Consider the following 21,039-nt stretch of genomic DNA (forward strand, 5'->3'; position numbering starts at 1 on the left):
ACTGCAATGCAACTGCATTATGGCACTATTTTTTTTTCATTAGCACTTTTGTTGCTGACGCTGAAAAGACGAGCCTATCCTAGGCTCGAGGTGGTACAGTTTAGACAAAATTTGCCATTCCTGCGGTTCCTGTAAAAGAGAGGAAGATATATTACCACTCTTGTTGATTGGTCCTAGCTGGTGTAACCTGAAAAAGAGAAAGACACAGTCTGTTGAGGGATTAGTGAAACTTAATCCCTCAGCAGGTCAGGGAACACTTTTGTTGCGTGTGTGACACCGGCTTTATAGTCAAAGATTGTATGAATCGAACTTCGATTATCGATTTAAGGTTTAAGGTATTTGTGGGCGGTCTAGCATAGGTCGATCTTGTTGTTGTGTACTTACCTGTACATACACGTGTTTGCGTACGTGATAGATGTTCAATTTTTGTAATTATTTTCTTTCGTGTGTACATGTTCATTTTAGTTCACCTACGTAGAGGCTCAGTTCAATGAAGTATTGGATGATGATCTTTTCTTATTGTAGTTTTTACATGAAGTGATCAGTGTTTAGAATTTAGTTTTTAGTTTGTGCCTTGAATTTTTCGTGATAATCTCCTCGACCATGGTTGCTACTGCTGAAAGAAGTTTTCCTCGCGGTGGGACAAAACCAGGAGTTGCGTCACTCAAGAAACAAACATTCAGCGTAAGTTCTTGTTGTGATAATTTTTTGACTTAACATGAAATTGATGTTTGTAATGATAGCTTTCATTATGCTCTTGTATGTGCTGAGGGTAAGATGGGATAATAGTCTCAATTGCGACTCGCATAATTCCAAAATTCTTGAATAGCCGCTATAATATGCGTAGGCCAGTGGAACTGTGTTTTCGCCAATGATATTGAGAACGCTACAGTCGGCATTTTTGCTGGCACAGAACTATGTCTGCTGCAGTTTCGCGTACACTGTAGCAAGTCTGATTTTAGTGCATAGGCATTGATGTTGACGCTTTATGACAGTGTGAAATGCATTTATTCATCCGCAGATGATATAACTGGTTCAAATGGCTCTGAGCACTATGGGACTTAACTTCTGAGGTCATCAGTCCGCTAGAACTTAGAACTACTTAAACCTAGCTAACCTAACGACATCACACACATCCATGCCCACAGCAGGATTCGAACCTGCGACTGTAGCGCCTAGAACCGCTCGGCCACTCCGGCCGGTGATATTATAGTGATGAGGGATTTGTTGTAATACCATGAAAATAAATACCTCAGGACTATAAAAACACGCAGAATACGTATGTACGTTTTATGAGAATAATGCAGGAACCATACCGGCATATACTTGAAGCGATTTAGGAAAACGAGTCATTCCATGTCAAATCAACACGCCTATTTTACCCTACCTTCTTAGATTTTGCTGAAAGTTGGTAGGCCTATACTTATAGTGGACGCTGAGACTAAGAAAAATACCAAATTTCAATTTTTTTATCTTAAACCATTCCAGAAATATGGCTATGTAAACTTTTCAAAAACCAGCCAAAAATGTGAGAGCGGACTTTTTTTTTAAATTGTCCTAGGAGCTGCCCTAATTGAGATAGAGAACTGGTGAAGGTGTCATTTGGCATGCTCTTTCCAGGGACATACAACAAAACATAGCTTCTAATTAATAACATTTTTCTAAAAACTAATTAATATTTTGATTTAATTGTAATTTTTTTACAAAAAGTACATAATTGAAAATTTTCAAAATATTTCCATCACTGCTTCATACTATTGTAAATCACATGGCAAAATATAAATCTGGGATGATGATGGGTTCATTGTTAAAAAAAATTATTCCGGACTCTTGTTTTTCACTAACGACCCTAGTTTGACCAAACTGACCCTTAACAAACAGGAATTTCATTAAAATATGCTATAAGGTAAGTAAAAAAAGTATTAGAACTATCAAAACATTACCTCATTAAAACAAAACTAATCAGCATATTTTATAATTGATTGCTTATTTCAATTTCATACAACTTAACTAACAGTACATTAACTGATAAAACAAAAAAGTTTGAGTATTTAACTACAAACTGCAATAAAGTATGAAAAAGTACAAGTATTTACATAATAGTTGTGGTCCATGATGTTTGAAATGGAACTATTTAACAAATTAAATACATAATGCTTGTTTTTGAGTAACAGGTATCTGTACGTAGCTAAATTTAACACAATAGGTACTAACAATAATTTTGAAACAACTTTCTATAAATTATGCCTTAACACTAATCTGAGACAAAAATTAAGTTTTGAGTTGAAAGCAGTTTCCCAATAAATGGTCTTGGAACTTCACATATTACATTTTAATAAAGCTGACTGGGTTTGGTTTATATCGCTTTCATTAAGAATATATGTTCTCCCTGTTGGAGTAAATGGATTCACTTTTGTGAGAACATCCACAACTCACACCCACAGGACATCTGCATGTGCAGAATAGGAGAATGACTTAGCTGGTCCACATGGATGAAGAAAAGTTATTTTCATTTCATCAAGTTCTTCGTTTTTTTCCCTTCTAAAATGTACCCAAGCCACCAGTTTCTCCCATATACAGTGGTGACATAGCCAGATATAACTTGTAACTTCAGTTTGTCTGGTGATGTAGTTACTTCCCTCTCCCAACTCTGCATATCACCTGAGAAGTATTTGACTATTAATTTTGATGTAATGTTGGGAATGAAAGCGTGAAATTGCTGTGTTCCTTTGATTGTCAATGCCTCTTCAAGTCGGCTTTTTAAAAATATTTCTGAAGCAGCGTAATCTTCTTGAGTGGAATATGCCAATTCAACATTTGTGATATTATCTACTGCCCACTCAAATAGATCTCGTGTGGTTTGGATCTGATTTTGGTATGGCCTTTGCAAACTTGCACGAGCTGCCAGTCTCTTTACTGAACCCCCTACTCCATCACAAGGCTTTTTCCCATGTGCTGTGGCTGAAAAGTGCCACTCAGCTTTTATGTTGAAGTCTTCCTCATGAAGGCAAAGGTTCATGAAGTTTTTCTTATTTTTATACTGAGCAGCAGAACTGTCAGAATAATAGTATATCTTTTTTGGAATCTTTTGAAATTTATTTGTTAGATATGAAATTAGGTTCTTTTGAAAGGTGTAAATCGCAGTTGTATTGTGCTCCAGGCAATCAGAAACAATGACAAAGCTCATATGCTCAATTTTGGCTTCCTGTTTGTAATATATAACAAAAGGATGAATGGTAATCTGTTGTCTTGTCCCGTGGAAACTCTGAGCTTCATCCTGTAGAACTATACTATAATTTTCTAAAAAATCACATATGACAATAAATTCAGATTCCATAAGGTTTTCTCTTGTGGAGTTAAGGAATGTTCGTTGTTGCTTGGCAGTGAAGTCATGCCGAATCAAAGTCGACATCTTACTACAAAATAAATCTATGAATTCTTCAGAAGTTTTCTGAACAATTTCCAGATTACATCGGTCAACTGACATCCACTGTCGGAACTGAACTTGTTCCATTAAGTTTTCATGAAAAGTCTTTTAAAATTTTACGTATGACAGTTTCTCCTGGGCAGTATTCGCAGTTTCCCTTGTTGCAATCAACTGATGATGGGTTGCAAAGCATTTTTGCAATGCACTGCTTATAATTGTTTAAGCTGCTGTTTGTTACTGTATTTAGTTTGGCATTTTCTATCACTAATTTTGTTTTTTATGTTTTGGTGAGTTGTGCACCCCCAGACAGTGTGTGTGTGCCACTCCGGCCAGCTAATACACAATGTTTTGGTCTCAACTCAGCAAATTTAGAGAAACCTATTTTTAAGTTAGGAAACTTGTCTTTAAAATGCTTGTAAGCTTCGTTAAGGTTACGCAAAATAAGTCTTTTTGATATTTTTGTTTTATTTCCATTTGTTTCTGTAATTGTCACACAATCTTCAGTACCTGGCATTGCCCTGCTAACTTCATCATTTTCATAAAATGAATGTACAGTTTTGACAGTTTCTGTTGGTAAACACTTCCCTGGTTTTGGGTTTGGACCTTCCATGAATCCTTTCTCTTTCAAAATTTTTTCCCCCCCTGCAGGTTCGGGGGTTAGAATAGGCCCGCGGTATTCCTGCCTGTCGTAAGAGGCGACTAAAAGGAGTCTCACATGTTTTGGCCTTATGTGATGGTCCCCTCTCGGGTTTGACCTCCATCTTTCTAAATTATTCCGAAGAGCGAGCCAATTGGGGAAGGGCGCCTTACATGGTGCACTGTATCCGTCGTGCAATTAGACCTTTAGCCGGCTTTCACGTCGTTGCAATGGTGTCCCGCTCGTTTTCGATCTTTAGGGCGGGGATACGTCCCTGGGTGCGATTACCACGCTGCCCTCTGCAGTGTTTCTTTTAACTGCGACGACGACCTTGGACAGTTTTGCACCTAAGATCCAGCACGGTAGCCAGTCCGTTGTGGTGGGGCCGCCATGTACCCTCTTGGTTGTAGCCCCCTGACAACACAGGGATCGCTCTACTGATGCCTGCGCCGTTAACTCCCCACGTATGCCAAGGAGTAGATGCCTATCCTCCTGGGGTATCAGGACTCCCGGCAACGGCCATCCTACCAGGTGGCCTTTGCTGTGGCTGGGTGGCGCCCGTGGGGAGGGCCCTTGGTCGGAGTAGGTAGCATCAGGGCGGATGACCCGCAATGAAGCGTGGTACATCATCTCTCGCTGGCGGCCAGCCGCCAGCAGTCTCTAAGCGTTCTCGGGCTCAATTTAATGCTCAGAAGTACGATCCGAAAACGTTCCCCTCCCTGGCCACGCCGTGGGAAGAGCGTAAGTCCCAGGATGGAGGTAACAGTTATTCGCCCCGATTCTTAGTTTGCACGAGAGCTGATGGGGAGTCTTTTCTCTCCACAAAGCCTCAGTTCTTCGTCGAGCATTTAGAGGACAAGTTTGGGGAGGTGGAGGGCTTGTCTAAAATGCGCTCTGGCTCAGTACTGATACAAACGGCATCCTCCGCCCAGTCACGCAGGTTACTTGCTTGTGACAAGTTGGGGGATGTTAACGTTACTATTACTCCACATAAGAGTTTAAATATGGTCCAGGGTGTTATTTTCCATAGGGACCTCCTTTTGCAGTCTGATGACGAGCTGCGCGCCAACTTAGAACGTAGAGGTGTTCATTTCGTCCGGCGCGTTCATCGGGGTCCGAGGGACAATCAGGTTGCTACCGGTGCCTTCATCTTGGCCTTCGAGGGTGATACGTTACCGGAAAAGGTCAAGGTGATGGTCTACCGATGTGACGTCAAGCCCTATATCCCTCCCCCGATGCGGTGCTTCAAGTGCTGGAAGTTCGGCCATATGTCTTCCAGCTGCACTTCCAGCCTCACATGTCGAGATTGCGGACGCCCATCTCATCCCGATACTCCATGTGCCCCGCCTCCCATCTGCGTCAACTGCGGGGAGCACCATTCACCTTGCTCGCCAGACTGCAGAATATTCCAGAAAGAGCGCAAAATCATGGAATATAAGACCCTGGACCGACTGACTTATACTGAGGCCAAACGGAAATACGACCGATTACATCCAGTGCGAATGACAACTTCCTACGCCGCTGCTACAACACCTGTGCTAGCCCCATCAGTTTCGCGCCTTCCGGCCGGATCGACGAGTGGTACAACTCCTCCTGCCCCCTTGCCAGTGGGGGGCTCTACCCACCGGGTTGCTCCTGTGCCACCTACCTCAGGAGCAACACCATCCCCCCCATCGGGGACGTCGGTCCTCGCTTCTAAGCCGGAGAAGTGTCCAACTTCTTCGGCTTCTCACGCTCGCAAGGGGTCCCTTGGGTCCCTCCCTTCCCAGGTTTCCACCAGTGGGAAGGCTGACGATAGCCAGTGGCGTAAGTGCCCACAATCTGCAGGTCGAAGGGCTTCCCGATCCTCCTCAGTCCCGGAGACTGAATCGGTGAAGCCCTCCCAGCCAGTTAAACCCAAGGAGCAGCGTGAGAAATCAAAGAAGAGCAGCTCTAAGCCCAAGGAACGCGCGGTGGTAGCCACCCCATCGCTACCTTCTAGCTTTGCGTCTGAGGACGAGGTGGAGATTCTGGCGTCCGCTGAGGACCTCGATATCGCCGGTCCCTCAGACGCCGTGAATAGCACTAGCACGGGTGCTCAATCGGAGGCAGCAGGTGACCCAGCAGCGTAATCTGCCGTCCCAGTCCCGGCACGCCTTTCTCAGCCATGGACAAAACCATCCTCCAGTGGAACTGCAGCGGTTTCTTCCACCATCTAGCTGAGCTCCGCCAACTTATCAGCCTTCACCCTTTCCTCTGCATTGCTCTGCAGGAAACTTGGTTTCCAGCAATGCGCACCCCCGCCCTCCGTGGCTATCGGGGTTATTATAAGAACCGAGCAGCTTATGAAAGGGTGTCTGGTGGCGTCTGCATCTATGTCCTTAACTCTCTTCACAGCGAGTCTGTTCCTCTATAAACAGCTTTAGAGGCTGTCGCTGTTAGGGTGTGGACGCCGCAGGCTCTTACCGTCTGCAGTCTTTACCTTCCACCGGAGGGTGATGTCGCGCAGCATGTCCTGGCTGCGCTGATAGCCCAATTGCCGCCACCTTTCTTATTATTGGGCGACTTTAACGCCCATAACCCTCTGTGGGGTGGGTCAGTGGCAACAGGTCGAGGCGCCACCGTTGAGCATTTATTGTCGCAGCTCGATCTCTCGATTTTGAATGATGGTGCCTCCACACACTTCAGTGTGGCGCATGGCACCTACTCCGCCATTGACCTTTCAATCTGTAGCCCTAGCCTCTTACCATCTGTCCACTGGAGTGTGCATGACGACCTGTGTGGTAGTGACCACTTTCCGATTTTTCTGTCACTACCACAGCGTCACTCTTCTGGGCACCCTAGCAGATGGGCTATGAATAAGGCTGGCTGGGACTTGTTCTCCTCCACTGCCGCTATTGAGCCTCTCTCAACTGATGCCATTGATGCGGTGGTTACATCGGTCACCGCCGGCATCGTCACTGCCGCCGAGTCTGCCATTCCCCGTTCTTCTGGGTCCCCTCGGTGGAGGGCTGTGCCTTGGTGGTCGCCTGAGATCGCTGAAGCGATTAAAGATCGCCGGCGGGCGCTCCAGCGTCACAAGCGACATCCCTCCTTAGACCACCTTATCGCCTTCAAACGGCTGCGTGCGCGGGCCCGCCTCCTTATCCGCCAAGGCAAGAAGGAGTGCTGGGAGCGGTATGTGTCCACCATTGGCCTCCATGTCACTCCTTCGCAGGTCTGGGCCAAGATTCGACGCGTCTACGGCTATCGGACCCCTGCCAGCGTCCCTGCGCTCTCACTGAATGGAGCAGTTTGTACTGACTCCGACGTCATTGCAAACCGCTTAGCAGAGCATTTTGCTATGAGTTCCGCTTCTGCGAATTACCCCCAGGCCTTCCGCTCCATTAAAGAGCGGATGGAACGTCGGAGCCTTTCTTTTCGCACCGACGCTTCTGAACCCTACAACGCTCCATTCAGTGAGTGGGAATTTCAGAGTGCCCTTGCCGCTTGCCCTGATACCGCTCCCGGGCCAGATCGCATCCACTGTCAGATGCTGAAACACCTTTCAGTGGACTGCAAGCGACGCCTCCTCGACCTTTACAACCGTCTCTGGGTCGAGGGCGAGTTTCCGTCGCAATGGCGGGAAAGTATTGTCATCCCCATTTTGAAACCTGGAAAGAACCCTCTGGAGGTGGACAGTTACCGTCCCATTAGTCTCACCAACGTTCTTTGCAAGTTGCTTGAACGGATGGTGAGCCGGCGCTTAAATTGGGTACTGGAGTCTCGGGGCCTTCTGGCTCCGTCTCAGGGTGGGTTCCGGAAAGGCCGCTCCGCCGCCGACAATCTGGTGAGCCTGGAGTCGGCCATCCGTACTGCCTTTGCCCGCCGTCAGCACCTGGTCGCTGTCTTTTTCGACATGCGGAAGGCGTACGATACGACATGGCGTCATCACATCCTTTCTACGCTTCATGGATGGGGTCTTCGGGGCCCTCTGCCGATCTTTATCCGCAATTTCCTGTCGTATCGTACCTTCCGCGTGCAAGTCGCAGCCTCCTATAGTTCCACCCACGTCCAGGAGAACGGTGTGCCACAGGGTTCTGTTTTAAGTGTCTGCCTGTTTTTAATAGCCATTAACGGGCTCGCTGCGGCCGTGGGAAATTCTGTCTCTGCTTCCCTGTATGCTGACGACTTCTGCCTTTATTACAGCTCTACTGGCATTGCAGCTGTTGAACGTCAGCTACAGGGCGCTATCCGTAAGGCGCAGTCTTGGGCTGTAGAGCATGGGTTTCAGTTTTCGGCAGCCAAGACCCGCGTTATGCATTTCTGCCGGCGCCGAACAGTCCATCCTGAGCCGCGGCTTTATCTTGGCGACGAACTCCTTGCTGTGGTGGAAACCCACAGGTTTTTGGGGGTGGTTTTCGATGCCCGGTTGACTTGGCTGCCTCATATCCGGCAGCTTAAACAGACGTGTTGGCGGCATCTAAACGCTCTGAGATGCTTGAGCCACACCCACTGGGGCGCCGACCGCTCTACCCTGTTGCGGCTCTACCAGGCGTTAATCCAGTCTCGCCTGGATTATGGGTGCCTAGCTTATGGCTCAGCATCCCCATCTGCGTTGCGGGTGCTGGACCCAATTCTCCACAGCGGGATACGCCTTGCCACTGGTGCTTTCCGCACCAGCCCTGTGGACAGTGTACTAGTGGAGGCAGGTGTACCTCCACTGCGGTTCCGGCGCCAACGTTTGCTGGCCGCTTATGCGGCCCATGTTCTAAGCTTGCCCGGGCATCCAAATTATCGTGTCCTGTTCCCGCAGTCAGTCGTCCATCTGCCAGACCGTCGGCCCCGGTCGGGTTGTCCGATCGCCGTACGCGTCAAGGAGCTTCTCTGTGGGCTTGGGTTTTTCCCTGTTCCACCTCCTTTCCGGGCGCCTCTGCGTACACCCCCGTGGTGTGTTCCTCGCCCTTGCCTTCGGCTCGACTTGACACAGGGCTTGAAGGACTCGGTCCCTCCAGAGGCCTTCCGCTGCCGCTTTTATTCCATCCTGGCCACGTATCAGGGCTCTGGAATTGTTTACACCGACGGTTCGATGGTTGCTGGTCGTGTCGGGTATGCGCTAACTCTAGGGGACCATTCCGAACAACGGTCCTTGGCGGCTGGCTGCAGCGTTTACACTGCTGAGCTAGTCGCCATCTTTAGAGCCCTAGAGTATATCCGCTCCTGCTCAGGTGAGTCCTTCGTTATCTGTAGCGATTCCCTGAGCGGTTTACGAGCTCTCGACCAGTGTTTTCCTCGTTCTCGTCTGGTGATGGCAATCCATGAGTCCCTGCATACTCTTGCGCGTTGCGGCCGCTCTGTGGTCTTTGTGTGGACCCCCGGTCATGTCGGTATCCCGGGCAATGAACATGTTGACCGCCTGGCGAAAGAGGCCACGAGTAAACCATCTCTGGATGTTGGCCTCCCAGAGGCTGATTTGCGGGCGGTCCTCCGCCGAAAAGTTTTTGCGCTTTGGGACGCTGAATGGCGCGATCGGATTACACCCAATAAACTCCGTGCCATTAAGGAGACGACGACTGTGTGGCGGTCCTCCATGCGAGCCAACCGCAGGGACTCAGTCGTCCTTTGTCGGCTCCGTATTGGCCACTCCCGGCTAACACACAGTTATTTACTGCGCCGGGAGGACCCTCCTGTATGTCGCTGCGGGGTGGCTTTGACGGTGGCCCACATTCTGTTGGCCTGCCCCCTTTTAGCTGTGGTCAGGCAGACATTTGCGCTGCCTGATACGCTCCCTGCCGTTTTATCCGATGACCCTGTTATGGCTGCCTTAGTTTTACGTTTTATTAGGGCAGGGAGTTTTTATTCTTTCATCTGAGTGTTTCTGTTTTATATTTTGTTTTGATTCTGGCCTTTGGCCTATGATTTTAAACTGATCTTTTAATGTGTTTCTAAGTGGTTGGCTTTTCCTTTTTTATTTCTATGGTCGGCCAACCACTGTCACACTCTGTGTGGTTTTAGTTCGTTTTGTCTTGTCCTTGTCTCCGTTTCTCTTGTTCTGTATCGTCTGTGATCTATTCTGTTCCTCGTTTTTATTCTCTGTGGATGTTCTTTGTCTTTGGAAAAAGGGACCGATGACCGTAGCAGTCTGGTCCCTTTCATCCCCCAAACCAACCAACCAACCAACCGAACCCTCTGGAGGTGGACAGCTACCGTCCCATTAGTCTCACCAACGTTCTTTGCAAGTTGCTTGAACGGATGGTGAGCCGGCGCTTAAATTGGGTGCTGGAGTCTCGAGGCCTTCTGGCTCCGTCTCAGGGTGGGTTCCGTAAAGGCCGCTCCGCCACCGACAATCTGGTGAGCCCTGAGTCGGCCATCCGTACAGCCTTTGCCCGCCGTCAGCACCTGGTCGCTGTCTTTTTCGACATGCGGAAGGCGTATGATACGACATGGCGTCATCACATCCTTTCTACGCTTCATGGATGGGGTCTTCGGGGCCCTCTGCCGATCTTTATCAGAAATTTTCTGTCGTATTGTACCTTCCGCGTGCAAGTCGCGGCCTCGTATAGTTCCTCCCTCGTCCAGGAGAACGGGGTACCCCAGGGCTCTGTCCTCAGTGTCTGCCTGTTTTTAATTGCAATAAACGGTCTCGCTGCGGCAGTAGGAAATTCTGTCTCCGCTTCCCTGTATGCTGACGACTTCTGTCTTTACTATAGTTCTATTAGCATTGCAGCAGCTGAACGTCAGCTACAGGGCGCAATCCGCAAGGCGCAGTCTTGGGCTGTAGCGCGTGGTTTTCAGTTTTCGGCTGCCAAGACCCGCGTTATGCATTTCTGCCGGCGCCGAACGGTCCATCCTGAGCCGCGGCTTTATCTTGCCGACGAACTTCTTGCTGTGGTGGAGACCCACAGGTTTTTGGGTGTCCTTTTTGATGCCCGGTTGACTTGGCTGCCTCATATCCGGCAGCTTAAACAAGCGTGTTGGCGGCATCTCAACGCCCTGCGTTGTTTGAGCCACACCCGCTGGGGCGCCGACCGATCTACCCTGTTGCGGCTCTACCAGGCGTTAATCCAGTCTCGCCTGGATTATGGGTGCCTAGCATATGGCTCAGCATCCCCATCTGCGTTGCGGGTGCTGGACCCAATTCTCCACAGCGGGATACGCCTTGCCACTGGTGCTTTCCGCACCAGCCCTGTGGACAGCGTCCTAGTGGAGGCAGGTGTACCTCCACTGCGGTTCCGACGCCAACGTTTGCTGGCCGCTTATGCTGCCCATGTTTTTAGCTTGCCCGGGCATCCAAATTATCGTGTCCTGTTCCCGCAGTCAGTCGTCCATCTGCCAGACCGTCGGCCCCGGTCGGGTTGTCCGATCGCCGTACGCATCAAGGAGCTTCTCTGCGGGCTTGGGTTTTTCCCAGTTCCACCTCCTTTCCGGGCGCCTCTGCGTACACCCCCGTGGTGTGTTCCTCGCCCTTGCCTTCGGCTCGACTTGGCACAGGGCTCGAAGGACTCGGTCCCTCCAGAGGCATTCCGCCGCCACTTTTATTCCATCCTGGCCACGTATCAGGGCTCTGGAATTGTTTACACCGACGGTTCGATGGTTGCTGGTCGTGTCGGGTATGCGCTAACTCTAGGGGACCATTCTGAACAACGGTCCTTGGCGGCTGGCTGCAGCGTTTACACTGCTGAGCTAGTCGCCATCTTTCGTGCCCTAGAGTATATCCGCTCCTGCTCAGGTGAGTCCTTCGTTATCTGTAGCGATTCCCTGAGCGGTTTACGAGCTCTCGACCAGTGTTTTCCTCGTTCTCGTCTGGTGATGGCTATCCATGAGTCCCTGCATACTCTTGCACGTTGCGGCCGCTCTGTGGTCTTTGTGTGGACCCCCGGTCATGTCGGTATCCCGGGCAATGAACATGTTGGCCGCCTGGCGAAAGAGGCCACGAGTAAACAGTCTCTGGACGTTGGCCTCCCAGAGACTGATTTGCGGGCAGTCCTCTGCCGAAAAGTTTTTGCGCTTTGGGACGCTGAATGGCGCAATCGGATCATGCCCAATAAACTCCGTGCCATCAAGGAGACGACGACTGTGTGGCGGTCATCCCTGCGAGCCAACCGCAGGGACTCTGTCGTCCTTTGTCGGCTCCGCATTGGCCACTCCCACCTGACACACAGTTATTTACTGCGCCGGGAGGACCCTCCTGTATGTCGCTGCGGGGCGGCTTTGACAGTGGCCCACATTTTGTTGGCCTGCCCCCTTTTAGCTGTGGTCAGGCAGACATTTGCGCTGCCTGATACGCTCCCTGCCCTCTTATGTGATGACCCTGGTATGGCTGACTTAGTTTTCCGTTTTATTCGAGCAGGGGGTTTTTATTATTTACTCTGAGTGTTTGTTCTGTTCTTTTGTGTTGATTCTGGCCATTGGCCTACGATTTTACGCTGAGTTTTTAATGTGTTCTCGGTGGTTGGCTTTTCCTTTTTATCTCTATGGTCGGCCAACCACTGTCACACTCTGTGTGATTTTAATTTGTTTCGTCTGATCTCTGTAGGAGTATTTCTTGTCCTGTGCCGTCTGACGTCTTTCCTGTTGTTCGTTTTTTATTCTCTTTGGGTGGTTTTACTTTTTTTTGGAAAAAGGGACCGATGACCGTCACAGTCTGGTCCCTTTAATCCCCCCCAAACCAACCAACCAACCAATCAAAATTTTTTTAGACTGCCGAACAATGTAATTAGGAGCATTAAATTCCCTCATTATTTTCCTGACACTCCACTTTGCAGGTAAACTTGTAAGAATAATTAGTTTTTTTGCTCTACTTATAGAATTTTTAAAGTTTCTTTTAAGATTTTCAAGAACGGATTCATCAGTATCAGTATCTGACGAAGAAGTTTCAGGAGCAACAAAGAGTTTACGTGTCATTCATGAGATTTTCTTCACTTTTGATTTGGCGTAATGCCTAGATGTTAGTTTTCTCTTGTCAATTGGGGACTCACCTAGTTCTTGAAGTGTGTTAAATGTTTTAACAGCTACTGAAGTTGGAGTGAAGTCAGGGTCTTGGTCTCGGATGATTGTCTCTCGTCCAGAAGATTCTTCTTCAACACTTTCATCACTGATGGGCTCTGGTGTATTTTTCAATTTGGTTACATCTTTCCTACATTGATCACAAATCTTGGCACCACATGGTATTTGATGAAATAATTTGGGCATCCATGTTGTGACATTTCTCAGTTTTTTTCTGTCTCTAATAAAAAGATTTGACTTCTTCACTGCACTCTTACAGCACTGCACTTTTTACTTGGTTCCATAATTATACAAAAACCACTTATAAACTGCCCTCCAATGTATAGATTTACTTGAAAATGAACTATTAAATATAATAGATACAGACTGGTCAACACAGAGGTAACAATTGATTTGCACTAAAACCACAGTGCACAATAATGCTGTAGGCACACAAAGCCTTACAAGGTAACAACGCAGACTACATCATCTCAACAACGGCTCCAGTCTCTAAATTATTGTACAGACATCAAGCCCTATGTATACGGTCCTCTACTGATGTACTACCTTAAAGGTCAGTTTGGTCAAACTAGGGCCGTTAGTGAAAAACAAGAGTCCGGAATAATTTTTTTTAACAATGAACCCATCATCATCCCACATTTATTATGTTTTGCCATGTGATTTACAATAGTATGAAGTAGTTATGGAAATATTTTGAAAATTTTCAATTATGTACTTTTTGTAAAAAAAAATTAAGTCAAAATATTAATTACCATTTTGAAAAAGGTTATTAATTAGAAGCTATGTTTTTTGTCTATCGCTGGAATGAGCATGAAAAACGCTGCAAAATGACACCTTTCCCAGTTCTCTAGCTCAATTAGGGCAGTTCCTAGGGCAATTTAAAAAAAGTCCGTTCACACATTTTTGGCCAGTTTTTGAAAAGTTTACATGACCATATTTCAGGAATAGTTTGAGGTAAAAAATTGAAATTTGGTATTTTTTTTTAGTTTCAGCACCCACTGTAAGTATACCAACTTCAGCAAAATCTAAGAGGGTGAGGTAAAATTTTTATTTAAAGTGTGTTGATTTGGCATTGAATGACCCAACCAGTGAAATTTTACAAAGAGCCGTCAGGGAAATCTGTGCCTAGGCACCCAGGGAAGTGTTCGATTCTAGTGGATAATGTAATTTTGTTGATTTTGGGAAGGTTGTGGTCGTTTTGTCGTTTTGTTTACTGGCGTGTGTTTATTTTTAGTTTGTCCCCACCCAAAAACCCCCAATTTCCCTCGCTTGTCCCGTTAGTTTCATTATATGTTTGGAGGAATATGTATTTGATGGTTTCTCGATCTATTTTTGTGTTTGTTGTTATGTTTACTTCATGACGTCATAGTCGCGATATGGGAGTTGTTGTGAATGGTCACGGGTTTATAGGACTATTAGTAACATGCTTAGTAAAGCTTTCCCTGATATGCATAACAGGTAATTGGATATTCAGTTGGTACAGTAAGGATCTCACAGCTAAGAACTGAGTGTACATTATAGAAGTATCTGATTCCACCAGTCTGGTTTGACCCATGATGTCATCAATATGGCACTTATTACGTCACTACATACACACGGCAACAAACACAAAAATACATATAAATAAGACATTGTTATCTCCCTCCATAAATACAATCAAACTAATGGGACAACTGTGGGTGGGGGCAAGCTAATTATAGTAGGAAAAAAAAACACGAACCCCCAGAACACACAAAATGAAGAAAAAAATGACACCAAGAAAATATACAGGAATTGGACATTTCACTTGACCTACATGGCTCAACCGCAGTTCCCGATACCACCTTATAAACTCCCAAAAACTACACCACCACCACAGCTTTTGATATCACCAAACCACACTTACGAAAACAAAATGGGAATCGAACGCTTCCCATGGCCTATATATAACTCCACAGCAGCTCCCGATAACAGATCACCCAAAGCCACACCTACACGTTGGAATCAAACACTTCCCTTGACCTATATAGCTCAACAGCAACTCCCGATACCAGAACACCCACAGCCACGACCACACAGTGATCGAACCACACTTTAGAATCAAACACTTCCCTTCACCTGTATAGGTCAACAGCTGCTCCCGATACCAAACTGCCCACAACAACGATCACACCTTTGAACCTAACAGTTCTCTTCATCTGCATGCGTCAGCAGCGGCTCCAGAAACCGGATCACCCACAACTTCAGCCACACCTTGAAATTGAACAGTTCCCTTCACCCACATAGGTCAGCAGTGGCTCCCAATACCAAAACACCCACAGATACGACCACACATTGGAATCGAAAACTTCCATTCAACTACATACCTACAAACCAACACACGATACCGTATTACCACTACCCAACTCAGAACCACCCCACCAGCCACAATAACACACAACAATTACACTAAAAAAAACTTGCCACGACAAAGTTCTGGTGCTACAACTTGGGTCAGCCACTACGTGCGCACGCGCGCGCACACACACACACACACACACACACACACACACACACACACACACACACACACACACAACAAAAAAATTCAAAACCAAAAGAAAGACCCAACCCACCCACACACCACCTACCACCCACCCAACCTCCCCCCTCATCCCAAAATAAAATACCCATAAGCAAAATAAATAAATAAACCAATCTCAATCACACATTACAACTCAACAAAAGTTGCAACAAAATAGATCCTCCACAATTAAATAACAAATCAACTCCCCCCCCCCCCCACTAACACTACCAATGACTATCCCCCCCCCCCCCCCCCTGTCCCCATGTCGCACCCACCCCACCCACACAAACCACCCTAACTAACCACGTTCGGCCTGTACATCTTACTAATAGTCCTTAAAAAATCTGAAAAAAACAATAGCCCTCAGGGAAGCTCTTCCGTCAACAATTCTCATCTAAATGAGACTGATGGTTATACCCCTCTATAGTATTCATACAAGCCTCTGTCTCATAATTTTTTTCACTACTAAATGATTGTACCCCTCCTCACCCAACCCCCTATAAGAAGAAAAAGCATCAGAAACTACAATAGAACATGGTTCTATAAACTCCTCAATTAACCCCACTAATTCTCTCTTAGTCTGCTCCTCCAAAAACCTAAAGACATTCCGAACACTCAACCCCCCCCCCCCCCCCCCCCAATACAATGGCCCCACACACCCAGACACCAACCACAGACTTACCCATCTCATACTTCTTTTCCCAAATGGCAACTCTTCCACCTCCGCCACAACCCCAGGCCCACCCAACTTACCCCTGTACTTAATAAACTCTGAACACACTTCACGACAAAACGAAAACCAGTCAAGCACACTCTTCTCACTCACACCAGTCTCATGCGCTATGATGGGAAATGGGCACACGTCCATCCATTTACATGCTACATTGTTTAGTGATGATCAAGTATTAACAGTTTATTGAAGATTGACCAACAGGAATTAACATGACATTACATTAGATTTATATTATTGAGTTGCCATTTCATATTTTACATTTTGCTGTGTCAATAAACCCAGGTGCCACACAGTGCACAACATGTAAAAATCTTCAAATATTTCAAATGGCTGTACAAGGAATAAAACGAACATCTTATTGTGTTCAGTCTAAAGTTCCCAATTGCAATAAAACAGCTTCTTCCAATATATTGTTGAATTGTAACATAGTAGAACAAACTGCCAAACATATTACCACATTTTTATGAATGCTAATGAATTCTTTAGTTTCCACATTTATTCAAATTTCCCTGCTACCTCCAGGATGTTTGTTGCTGGTGTATCATTGCTGTCGGTTTAAACTGATTTCAGTTAATGCCCTAATTATACATACAAAAAATTGATTTTTGAAAACACAGGTAACTTGTGTGATATCTAGAAGAAATGTTTTTCAAAACTAGTGGAGATAGAGGTCCTCTTGAGTAGGAGATTTTAGCGAGTTTTTAAAGTGTTTCTCAACAGTTTATTCATTAAGGAAGGTCAGAGCTTAACATCCTGTTGACATCAGGTCATTAGAAATGGAGCACATGTTTGGATCATTTCAAGGGTGGGGAAGGAAATTGACCATGCCCTTTCAAAGGAACCATTCCGGTATTTGCCTGTAGTGATTTAGGGAAATTATGGGAAACCTAAATCAGAAAGGCCAGATGTGGATTATAACTGTTGTCTTCCCAAATGTGGGAGCAGCGCTGTACCACTGCACCACCTCACTCACATCATTTGTTCCTATGAAAGGCAAGGGTGACGGAGTTCGTGGCAACTGTGCAATTCCTGTGAGGAACCTTAACATTGAGTGATAATTTCAAACTGAGAAATGTTGTAGTCTTTCAATTTAGTAGATAAAAATTATACTAGTGTTAACAACAACATTAAGCCTGCTCAAAAGTTCAGAGTTAACCGTGTGGCATTGTTGGCTAATACTGTCAGAATTCTTAGATTTGTAACAACTTGATAAGACACTTTTCCCAAGGTGAAAAAAAGCTGAACTTATAACTAGCTGTGTAGGAAAAGACATATTGTCTACTGACTGGAAATAAGGCACGTCAAGTTGCAGACAGGCACAGTTAAAAAACACTATAAAGCGTTCAGCCACAGCCTTCATTAGTAGAAGAGAGGTGCACACACACCATTTACACACACACAAGCAAGCAAATCTCATACACACACACGACCACCAACTACAGCTTTTTGGCCCGAGATGCTGGAGTCGGGGTTTGTATGTGCATGAGGTGTGCTTAGTTGTGTGTGTGAATGGTGTGCATCTCTCTTTTACTGATGAAGGTTGTGGCCAAAAGCTTTATATGAGTGTGTTTTAATTGTGCCTGTCCACAACTTGACGTGTCTTCTTTACAGTAAGTAGCAGTTTATCTTTTCCTACATTGTTGATATTCCTACCTGAACTTATATTTATATTGAGTCCCTTTTTAGACACTTGCTTATCAGTGTTAATTCCTTATTATGTTACAAGCATGGTTTCAAGTAGTTTCCATTCATTAAATAAAAGCTCATATCAAAGAAGATTGATGTTGAAAATATGCAGCAAGGGAAGCCTGATGATGCTCATAGTAGAGGCACTCTGGGTCTAAAAATTTTACCAGTAAACTGTCGAGGTATTCATAATAAAGTTCATGAATTTACGTCCTTCCTGGAAAGTTCTCATGCTTAAATTATTCTTGGGACCGAGAGCCAGCTGAAATTCGAGGTGGAAACTTCTGATACATTTAGCAAGTCATGGAACATATATCGGAAAGAGAGATTAGAAGCCATAGGAGGGGGAGTGCTGTCATTGCAGTCTATCGAGACCAAAGTTGAGTGTGACAGTGAAGTTACCTGGTCGGGTATAACAGGTGTAGGTGAAACCAAGTTAATTGTTGAATGATTTTACTGACCACCTGATTTGGCTGTGACAGTTCTAAAGTAATTCAAAGGAAGTCTAGGGTCAGTAGTGTGTAAATATGCAGATTATGCAGTACTATTTTGATGCAACTTTATCATACTGAGTATAGACTGGGATGTGTGTGGATTCATTGCGGTGGGGGGTTACAGACTGACAGTCATGCAAAATACTGTTGAACATGGTTTCTGAAAACTGTCTTGAGCAGCTAGCTCAGTAGCCCACACACAATGGAAATATCTTATATGTTGTAGCTACAAATAGGCTGGAATTTATTGACAATGTCAGTATAGAAATGGGAATTAGCGATCCTGATGTTATAGCAAATATGATTACAAAAGTTAATAAATCAGTCAAGAAGGCTAGGAGTGTGTTTCTGCTGGACAGATCAGATAAGCAGTTGTTAGCATCTCACTTAGACAGTGAACTGACATCACATATGGATGTAGATGAATTATGGACAAGGTTTAAACAGATTGTAAATCTTTTTCTGGCGAGTTATGAGTTTGGTATGTATTTAAAGGATGGAAGAGACCTACTGTGGTTTAACAACAAAATATGGTAGATGCTGACGAAGCAGAGGCTGTTGTACTCTCAGTTCAGAAGGGAACACACAAATGACAACAAGCGAAGGTTAGTAAAGATTCTTGCATGTGTGAAGAGATCTATGCTCAAAGCATCCAACTACTACCATCATCACACCTTAACAAAAGATCTGGCAGAGAACCTGAGAAAATTCTGGTCATATGTAAAATCACAAATCGGGTCTAAGGCTTCCATTCAGTCCCTTGTTGACCAGTCTGGTGTAGCAGTTGAAGATAGCAAAAGCCAAAGTTTTGAATTGCACATTCAAGAAATTGTTCACACAGGAGAATCGTATAAACATACTATCATTTGACCATTGGACAAAATCCTGTAAGGATGACTTAGTAATAAGCATCCCTGGTGTAGAAAACCAACTGAAAGATTTGAAAGCAAATAAATCACCAGTCTGGATGGAATCCCAATTTGGTTTTACAAAGAGCACTCTGTGGCATTGGCCCCTTACCTAGCCAGCATTTATCATGAACTCTCACCCAGCACGGAGTCTCAAGTGACCGGAAAAAGCGCAGGTGACTCCAGTACATAAGAAGGGCAAAAAAACGGACCCGCGAAATTACAAACCAATATCTCCAACTTCAGTTTGCTGTAGAATCCTTGAACATATTCACAGTTCGAATATATTAAATTTTCTTAGACTGAGAATCTTATGTCCATGAGTCAGCATGTTTTTAGAAAGTATCACTCATATGTAACTCAGCTTGCCCTTTTCCCACATGATATACTATGCACTATGGGTGAAGGGCAACAGGCATATTCCATATTTCTAGATTTCTGGGAAGCATTTGACATGGTGCCCCATTGCATGCTGTTAACGCAGGTAAGAGCGTATGGAATAAGTTCATAGATATGCGAGTCGCTCGAAGACTTCTTAAGTAAAGGAACCCAGTATATTGTCCTCAACGGGACTGTTCCTGAGAGATGAAATATATAAATGATTTGGCGGAGGAGTTGGGCAGCAATCAATGGTTGTTTGCCAATTATGTGATTTTAGGTAAGATGTCAAAGTTTGAGTGATTGTAGAAGATGACTTGGACGAAATTTCTAGTTGGTGTCTAAATGTGGAAAAATGTAAGTTAATGCAGATAAGGAGGAAGAAAAAGCCTGTAATTTCTGGATACAGGGTTAGTGGTGCCCTGCTTGACACAGTCATGTGCTTGGGCATAATGTTCCAAAGCAATATGAAATGGAACGAGCATGTGAGAGCTGTGGTAGGGATGAATGGTCGACTTCAGTTTAGGAAAGTGTGGTTCACCTCTAAAAGAGACTGCATATAGGATACTGGTGTGACCTATTGTTGAATATTGCTAGAGTGTTTGGGATTTGTACTGGGTCAGATTGAAGTAAGACATTGAAGCAATTCAGAGGCAGGCTGCTAGATATGTTAGTGGTAGGTTCGAACAACATGTGTTACAGAGATTCTTCGAGAGCTCAAATGGGATTCCCTGGAGGGAAGAAGACATTCTTTTCGAGAAACACTATTGAGAAAATTTAGAGAAATGGCATTTGAAGCAGACTGCCACACAATTCTACTGCCGCCAACATACATTGCATGTAAGGACCACAAAGATAAGATACAAGAAGTTAGGGTTCATATGGAGGCATATAGACAGTTATTTTTCCCTCACTCTATTTGCAAGTGGAGCTGGAAAGGAAAAGACTAGTAGTGGTACAGGGTACCCTCCGCCACACTCAATACAATGACATGTGGAGACTTTATTATATGTTTGTATGCCAAGATTTTTGGTCAATTTTTTAAAGGTGTTGAGGAAAGTAGTGTAAGGCAGCTGGCACCCCACCTTTCAGCCGAAGTCTTTTAATAAACTGGGGCTTACTCAGCGTTCTTGTGGTCCAATAGCAGTATTTTTCTGCTGGTTCCCTTCTTTTCCCTGTCATCTATAAAGAACTTCCTGGATCAGTAAGATTTTCATTTTTTACTTATTTAGGTGCATGAAAATTTAGCATGTGCTCCAGTACTACA

General features: G+C 45.4%; 1 protein-coding gene across 1 annotated transcript in view; it reads left to right on the forward strand.

The window, feature by feature from the left end:
• Positions 1–356: 356 nt before the first annotated feature.
• The window catches only part of LOC126174865 (protein RRP5 homolog), a 180,952-nt gene continuing 160,269 nt past the window's right edge, over positions 357–21,039 (forward strand). Inside the window, 1 exon segment of the mRNA XM_049921266.1 lies at positions 357–684. Within this exon segment, the coding sequence (XP_049777223.1) occupies positions 604–684 (81 nt within the window). The 5' untranslated portion in view covers positions 357–603.

The sequence above is a fragment of the Schistocerca cancellata genome, chromosome 3, assembly GCF_023864275.1.
Source record: "Schistocerca cancellata isolate TAMUIC-IGC-003103 chromosome 3, iqSchCanc2.1, whole genome shotgun sequence".
Taxonomy (NCBI): Eukaryota; Metazoa; Arthropoda; class Insecta; order Orthoptera; family Acrididae; genus Schistocerca; species Schistocerca cancellata.